This window comes from Teleopsis dalmanni, chromosome 1 (genome assembly GCF_002237135.1).
Source record: "Teleopsis dalmanni isolate 2A chromosome 1, ASM223713v2, whole genome shotgun sequence".
In the NCBI taxonomy this organism is placed as follows: domain Eukaryota; kingdom Metazoa; phylum Arthropoda; class Insecta; order Diptera; family Diopsidae; genus Teleopsis; species Teleopsis dalmanni.
Genome location: NC_051846.1, coordinates 180,360,096 through 180,369,742, shown reverse-complemented (window position 1 = coordinate 180,369,742; position 9,647 = coordinate 180,360,096). Strand labels below are relative to the sequence as shown.

Genomic DNA, 9,647 nt, shown 5'->3' with positions numbered 1-9,647 from the left:
AGTGTCTATTATTTTAAGATATTCATCAAATATTATTGTTTTTATGGTAAAATTTGGTTAAAAAGGTGAAGAGAAAGGGTCTGCAATTCGAATGACGCAATACTAAAGAAAATTGTTGCAAATGAAAATTTCTTTGAGATTAAAAGAGTGGCACAAATGATTCATTAGCAATATACGATTGATGTTGTATATTTATAAGAAGTATGACAAAATCGTAAACACCGGTACGGCGAGACATGTGGAAGCTTTCAAAGGTATTAACAATGTGTATTGTTAGCAGACACAATCCATATCTCTCATTTATTTACATGACACTTTATAGAAGACGCATATACCATAGTAAATAAAAAGATTTTACAAAGAAAATTATATAAAATATAAATATTTTAATATAATATGCGAATAAATATATGTATTTTAAAAATTAATTATTTATTATATTTAATTTTGATTTAGTCTACAAATAACAATACTAGGCTGTATTTTATTGTCTTGAGTATTACATTTGTGAATAAATTTTTGTAAGTCTAGAAAAAAATAAAAAATAAAGATATATACATATTTTGCAAATAATATACGAGTTTTTGTTTATACTTCATAACAGATTCGTAATGTAAAAAACACAATATATAGCTTTAAAGTAGATACAATATTGCATTGCGTATTATTTAATAAAAAGAAAAATCGGCATATCAGTGCACTTGAACTTTATATTTACTTACAATTTCACTATTTTCTGTTTAAGTAATTTTGTATATATATATGTATATATATATAAGTATGTTTGTATAATTAAGCGGAAAAAGAAATTCTTTTTCAATTCAGAATCAGAATCACAATTAAATAAGACGATTGTTGCATCTCAGCAAAATAGATTTAACGCGCAATACGGCGTAAAATTCGTTCTTAACGTAAGCAAATTTTTAACCATATAACAATAACAACAACAGGACGTTGACCGAAAGAAAGCGTTTTTAGTATAAAAAAATATATTTGTCATATGTTTTTTTTTAAATGAAATATTTCGTTTTTAATATGACACGCATTTCGTTTACTATTTATTTAATAATATTTAAAGTTTTTCTTATATATATCATTAATTGTATTTTTTTTTTTCATTAGACATAAAGAAGTAATTAAATTTCACAATAACAATAATATATTTCAAAAAAATGATTTTAAATAAATATATTTAGAATAATATAATTTTTATTTTTACTAACTTGAATTTGTATGAGATTTTATTGAAATCTATTCCAAACACTTGATCACTTTTTTTTTATTTAATTTATAAAAACAAAACGTAATTTATGCGTAAATATATAAAAAGCATTGCAATTTCTCAAAACTTGCAAAAACAGCACACAATTAAATTTTCATCTTCACTGTCGTCAGAGTAAAGAAACATTAAATAAAAATTAAAACAGCAAAACAACTTGGACTGGAATGTCACGAGCCAAAAAGAGAAAAAGAAGAGAAAATCTGTTTAGGCATCATCTCAAAAGAAAATTTAACAATAACAAAATAAAATAGAAAGAAAAGCAAATACAATTTACAACAAAATGCAACAAAAAAAAAAGAAAAAGAAATAAGGCAGGCAGGCAGGCAGACAAAAAACTTCATATCTGCGGCGTAGTGTGTACATAAGTGTAAACAAAGAAAATACAGTTAAAAGGAAAAAATTGCAGCAGATAAATAGTATACAAAAAGTAGAGGAAAATGTGTGGTAGGTAAAAATGCGCGCGCAACGATGCACAATACATACTTACATACATACAATACATACATACGTACATAGACATAAAACGCATGAAGACGTATAAAACGCATGGAGGTAATTTATAAAATACAGCCTACACTCTATATTAACTGTAAAATTTTTTTTTTATTATATTACATTATATTATTATTATATTATATTATATTATTAATATATTATATTATATTATTAATATATTATATTATATTATTATTATATTATATTATATTATATTATTATTATATTATATTATATTATATTATTATTATATTACATTATATTATTATTATATTATATTATATTATTATTATATTATATTTATTTTAATTAATGAAAGAATTCATCATATTATGTTTTTTTTTTATTTTTTTTTCCAACAATATTTCTTTATTGAATCGCTTTATATTAACATTATATTATAAATTATTTTATATAAACATACTATAATGAAATTTATTATAATATGTATGTTATACAGAGGCCCCCTGTAAGTAGCCTTATCTTATTCATCAGATATCACGGCGTATAAGGTGAAATCATATAAGATAAATGTAATTAATAAAATTGAACCTGAAAGTCTTTGAAAATAATAACTTTAGCAAAATCAGAATTAGAAGATAAATGAATAGGTAAGGTCTTGTTCTTTTTTAATAAAGATTTATACCATAGAACGCCTAAATCTGGATGTATTAATAATTGCAAGTATATCATCAATTTTAATGTTGGGTATATCGCATAGTGAATAAAAAACTGAGGAGCCCATAAGCTTAAGCCTGAATCTAGATAAGCGTGGATAATGATATAACTGGTGTTCATGTGTGTCTTTATCGAGCGCCAGTAAACATGATCTACAACAGTTTTATGTAATATATGTTGCCTTTAATAATTTTGTCTTAAAATATTTCATTTTAAATATTTGGTGTCTTTAAATATTCATACCAACACAAATTCAACAAATATACGAATTCTGCGAAGTAGTTGAAAATATTAAGAGTAATTGCAAAAGCCCATGTGAACAGCGCAAGTGAAAATATAAGTAAAATTCGTTAAGTACCACTGAATAAATGAAAAATAAGAAAAAAAAAAACGTTGAAAATCGACGTAGCAATGTAAACCCCCCAATCAAAAAAAAAAATTTTTATAACAATACAATGTCGTTTGAAATCATAATACCCCCAGTAGTCACCCGAACTCATTTCGACATAATAATTTATTATAATTAAAACTTATTCTTTTATTTTTCTACTTCTTTCTTGTATTTATTTAATTTAAATAAAATCAAAAAATATTAAATTTATATATGCAAATTATATGTCTATATAACCAAGTCCCTATATTTGTTATACGATGGAATTCTAAGAAGTACATATTTTAAAATCTATACAAGTTGCTTTCATATTGCAGTTGAAGGTAACAATTTTAAATAATCTGAAAAGGCATAATTTGCAATAATTCGTGGAAATTATAAATATGGATTACTATTTACACCATTTCGTACGTATACCGTATACAAAAATATAAGGTTCTTTTAGTAGGTAAATTTTTAATATAACGACACTCAAACAACTGAAAGTTAACTTGACAACTAACACCACATTTTTAATTTTTATTAAATAAATCATCATGCAAAATCATATTTTTCTTTGAAAATAAATTATCTATGTATAGTATGCATTCAAAATAAATGTTCAGTAAAAAGTATTGTACCGAGTCCTATAACTTAAGGCTTATGAGACTTAAGTCTCTTACTTTTCTCTTTATAGCTTTGTTATTAAAAAAAATTGTATATTTAGACTAAAAAATACTCAAAGTGCGATTTATTAATTACCGATGTCAGTATAATTATTTCAAGGGATTCGTTCCAAAAATGAATAATATCGAAATGTCACTGTCAAAGGCACCTAAAGTAAAAAATACTCAAAAGCAATCATCCATTATCGATACCGATGATATGATGAAATCAAATTTCTTAAAAAAAGAATAAAATCGATATGTGACAGTCAATGGTCGGCCGGCCTATGATTTAAACAAAATGGTACTTGATCAAATCAAAGAGTTATTAAACAAGTGTTTAATGACTATATTAGCTCCTGTAATGTAGTTGTAATATAGTCTCCTAGATCATATGATAAAGCCGGGTAGAGTATTTTTTGTTGAAGTATAAGAACTGCTTGATCTATATGGACAAATTATTATTGATTCTATTTTGGAGACTAAACATTGGTGTAATATTTCTGAAATACATATGGAAAATTGGAAAATTGGAGTTCCAAAATACGGTTATCAACGCAAACTTTGCACTAGTAAGATTGTTGCATATGTTTTTATTTTTTTACCAACATACAAATATTCTCAAACTTGTCAAAGAATTGAAACAATTTTTTTTTTCTAAAATACGTACTTGTATTCATACATATACACGAAACGTGCCACGCACCTGCCAGTGTTAATCTTACCTAAGTTAGACATTTCCGTAAAATTATATATGGAATAGAAAACATATGTGTCATTGTTCAAAATGTTTTTGTTCTAATTTAATTTGAAAGCGTTTCTTAAAAGAACATACTCGTATATAATATTATAATAACATATAAATAAAAAATAATATAAATAATAATAATAATAACATATAAAGAATAATATATAAATAATACTAATAATAATATATAAATAATAATAATAATAATATATAAATAATATCATAAATATATATAATAATAATAATAATAATAAATATAATAATAATAATAAATAAAATTATAATAATAATAATATAATAATAATAATATAATAATAATAATAATAATATAATAATATATATAAATAATAATAATATAATAATAATAATAATAATAATAATAATAATAATAATAATAATAATAATAATAATAATAATAATAACATATAAATAATGATATATAAATAATACTAATAATAATATATAAATAATACTAATAATAATATATAAATAATAATAATAATATATAAATAATAATAATGATATATAAATAATATCATAAATATATATATATCATGAATATTCTTAACAACATCGTACATTTGATAGAACGCACGGTGTTACCATGTTGAACATCATAGTATATTAATATATTAATCAATTTTTGCAGTCAGCTGATTTGATGCAGTATTAAAGGATCTTATAAAGTCTTAAATGCCTTTTGAAGTATCTTCATTGAGGCGGTTAAATGAAGATTGGGTAAGAAGATTTCTTAAATTTAATCAGCTATGATTAACAGTGATCAAGTTGAGAGATCACAAACCTCACTTAAAGCGTAGAGACGTAGAGGTAGACCGTGTCTCCGATGGGGTAATCAAGTTGAGGGATCACAAACCTCACTGGATGTACAAGAGTGTAGAAGATATTCACGCAGTAGAGGCGCCTGAAGAGACATGCTGTGTCAAGCCGAAACCTGGTAATGGCTTGTTATGAGGAGTTAGTAAGTATATTTAATAGATATATTAAATATTTTTTTATAGTATTTATTATATTATTTTGTTGGAGACGAAGCATTCTGCACGTTACATAAACATTATTTGTTGTATCGGACACAGGCTATTATGAAGCATTAATCAATCGTGTATATAATTTTATGATTTAGATATTATTAAGATTGCATTTTAAATTTGTCGTTGTGATAAAAAATAATCAAATAATTAGGTTTCGTTTCAATTCGATTTAACAAATATAATACTAAAAATTTAAATATTTATTTGGCATAAAGCTTAATAATTAATAATTGTTGCTCAATAATAACAAAAGTAATACTGTAGTAAATACAATCTTACTTTTAATTTGGATCATAATTACTGTTTTTAAATATAATACCGTCAGACTTTCATAACTCGAACTTCTATAACTCTAATTTTCCATAACTCGAACTTCTATAACTCGAATTTTCTATAACTCGAACTTCTATAACTCGAATTTTCTATAACTCGAACTACTAAAATAAATTTTCTATAACAGGGCTTAGAGAGCAAGTTACATGCAATTCTTTAACTCGAAGTCTGCATAAGTCGAACTTTAACTTTTCAAAATAGTACTTCGTATGTAAGTTTGACTGTATATGTAAATAATTATTTATTTCTTAGTGTTATGATCAGCTTGTTATATTATACCATATATCGTAATACAAAAATATTTAATAAATATTTATGTTTAAAAAACCGAATTTTTTAAAATAAATTCAACAGTTGGCATGGCATGGCATGCCTTTTGCACCTAAAGTGACGTTGGCATCATTGGTGGAAAATTGACTAGAATTTTTAAAATTTAATATAAACACAGTTTTTGATTAACAGAATGTTTTTTTTTTTGTTTGTATTTTTGGATTTATATAATAAAGAAATATTTTACGTCATATATTAACCATACACATGTATGTACTTATATACATAAATGCAGCTGTTTGCCACACATAAAAATCACCGTCAGCTACTGTCTTAAGTCTCTTCCACAAGGAAGTAAACCAAATGCAATAATTGTATACATAATGCACAATGTAGGAAACTACGTTAAAGCAAATAGTGGATGATGCACATAAGTGCAAAAAAAAAAAAATTGCAATATACGCGTTTATGTATACCATATGCACTTCTACCACACTTGCACATACCATAGAACACTCAACAATGATGTCATGTACAAGTTTACCGCCTTTTTGACTTCCTTTGCAGTGTGTTAAGGTTGTGATTTTCAAACAATTCTTGTTAAGGCATTTTGCCAAACTACGAGTATTTCAATGGCAAACCACCTCACCTCTAGTGCTCAGTTTGTAGAAGGTACAACAACAACAACAACAATCAGCTACATTTATTAGCTGAATTAAACTAACAAAATTAAAAATTGACATAATATAATACATACAACCATTAAAACATATTTTGCTAAACTTTCAAAAAATAATTTTTTTTTTCAACATTTTTTTTTTGTTGCATAATTGCATACAAATATTTTATTTCCACCGTGAAAAAAGCAGGTTGAATTGAAGTCGAAAATCAAAGATAAGAAATAGCGGCTAAAATAAAATACAAAAATGTTTAACTACATTGGAATGTAGCAGAAACGACGAAATACCTTGCATACCAGAAATTTAATAACGACATTTGGTCGCTTAACGAAGAGAAATAAAATGTTCATTGACAAAACTATGTATACTGCGTATTAATGTTTGCGTGTGCATAAATTATGTGTAATAAATGCCTTTTCACTATTAAAGCATACATTTTTAAAACATAGATTATGAAATTAATGAATTAGTTTTTATTATAAACCCACTGATGTTAGATTATTTTGACATTTACGCGTGAAAATTGCTCCTACTCTTTTAACGAGATTCCATTTAAAATCATATTGGAATTTTACAGTGTACAGCGAATTGCATCAGATTTAATGAAAAAAAAGTACAGTTGGAACACGAAGCTTATTAGAAATAGAAACGAAATGAAATGAAATGAATAAAGAACAAATCGAAGACCCATTTTCGCGCCGTTTTATAAAAAAAATGGGAGTATATCGAAAGTTAAAATTATGCACATCTACAAAAGAAATGTTTTATACGTAATTTAAGGTAATTTAAGTTACGTCTTTAAACTGGCAAAACAATTGTTTACTTAAGTGCACAAGCATTTCTTTGTAAATAGAAAGTTTCACTACACAATCGCAAGTTAAGGCGCTAACCCATTTGGGGTGGTGTATGTATATCGTAAATTAGAACAACCTTGTACCTATGACACAATGATATATTAACTCTCACATATAACTAAAATTTATTAATGTCAAGAATGAATAAAACACTTTAATAAATAGTTTTTATTGCTGTCTTAAAATTTTAAAAAACATTACATTCAATTTAAAATATATACTACATCAAATATTTTTTGTATCATTTGTCAAAGGCGAAATTTTTTTTGGCACATTTTAACATTTAGAGAAATTGTTACGTACGAACTTATTAACTAACACACTTTACAATTGTTATATTTAGTATTTTTACTAATTAAATAATTGTTATTTACCTTTTAAACAAAAAATTAAAAAAAATTCTACACAATTTATTCCACAAACATGGCAGTCGAGAAGAATAGGCAACGATTGAAAATTATTCTCTTTTCTTTACACTATTTCGTAAAAAGCAAACAGTGCTGTAAAACGTTAGAATGGTGAAGCGTTCGATTTGTTAGCAAAATATGTGATATATTGAATAGTATATAAATTATATAAAAGCCGTAATTCTTACAGATTTGTAAAAATAATCATCAAGTGTGGTTGAAAAAACTTAGTATCATTTTTTAAATATGTTAAATGCTTTTTTTTATATATGTTTGTTGTTGTTGTTGCTGTGGTTTCTTAAGTTAATGCTATTGCGCACTTTTACTCTTTAGTGGCTGGGGGGCTTATCCCTGCCCCACACTAAGCTTTAACTATACTGGAATTCGTATCTATCTTTTCTTTTGTCCGCACTAAAACTTAAGATGCAAAACTTTTTACAAGTAAAGCTACATTTAGATTAAAGTACTTAACTCTACAATAGCAACATGTGCCATTTTATATACAAAATCCATATACACATATATACTAAACAGATACGATAATTCTACGTGTAAACATAATATAAACTGTCAGACTTTAAATTAAAAAAATTGTAGTTGCCAGAGAAAATTTTAAAATTTTGACTTGTTTAAACTTCTATTTGCTAACATATACTTTGCTAACATATACTTTCACAATTGGTTTCATTATTTTGCTGGAAAAAATTATCAAATGGGGTATAAAAGCTTTGAAAAATGTTCAAAACGTCGTAAACTCTGTGACGTTAATAGTCAAGACATGTTTTTTGAGGAACGCGACGGAATTCCGCACTTCAATTGTAGAATAACTTCTAGTATCTTAAAAGAGACGCTTGCTTATGTATACAGGTACATGAATCGAATGACACGTAAATTTGGCGCACCTAAGAGAATCGCCCATAGTGCCACTTCGCTTTTTAAACAAGTAAAAAAGTACTTTTAATTCTTTAATTATTTATATAAATTTTCTATAACATAGTTGGAAGATTTGAAAGTGCAATACTATTACTCTAACATGGCGAAAATGACCTCGTGCTTATATATAGTAATGGTTCTAGAATCTATACCGAGTACCATTAAACAGTTGTCCTTAGCTTCTGGAGTCTGCAGTGAACAAATTACTCATTGTCATTTAGTTATAATCAAATTACTAAATATAGATATGAGTGACACTGATGACGCCTCTTATATGCTCCGCATTTCTAAATATTTGGGTAAGTTTAGTAAATATATACTTAATAGTAAATATTTAAATAGTAAATACTTAATTTTACTTAGAACTTAATCTGCCAACGACGCAGTTGGCAAGGAAAATAGCAAACAATGCATTGGAGATGGAATTTATGTTTAATACTTCAAAGGAATCTTTAGTTGCAGCGTCAATTTATATGGCATGCCAGGTCTGTACACTTATAAGTGTATTCCACTTTTTTTGATCATGTATTGGTTGAACAATTACGATTATAACATTCCATTTCTATTAGGTGATGCAAATTGATTTAACGCAGGATGCAATTCTCGAGATGGTAGGAGTAAGTTTTAACCAATTTAAAAAAGTTTATGCAGTTCTCACGTGGTATGCCTCGGAAATCTTCCTTGTAGACTCCGAATTTCGAAGAAATGCAAAACAAGTGTTTAAATTACCATTTCACATGTAATTTAATACATTAATATCATTTAGTCATATATGATATTAACGTATCCTATGCAACTTTCTATTCCTATGAAACAATATCATCCTTGGATTACGGTAAATGTGACAGGGAAATCCAGTGAAGCCACTTCGACGTATTTGATT

The 9,647-nt window shown here is 25.9% G+C and overlaps 1 protein-coding gene across 1 annotated transcript; it reads left to right on the top strand.

Moving 5' to 3' along the window:
* Window positions 1-8,514: 8,514 nt before the first annotated feature.
* LOC119671451 (transcription initiation factor IIB-like) lies at window positions 8,515-9,631 on the top strand. Its single transcript, XM_038082091.1, has 4 exons — window positions 8,515-8,774; window positions 8,829-9,063; window positions 9,128-9,249; window positions 9,334-9,631. Exons 1-4 carry the CDS (start codon window positions 8,544-8,546, stop codon window positions 9,505-9,507), a joined length of 762 nt encoding a protein of 253 aa, XP_037938019.1. The 5' UTR covers window positions 8,515-8,543; the 3' UTR covers window positions 9,508-9,631.
* The last annotated feature ends 16 nt before the right edge of the window (window positions 9,632-9,647 follow it).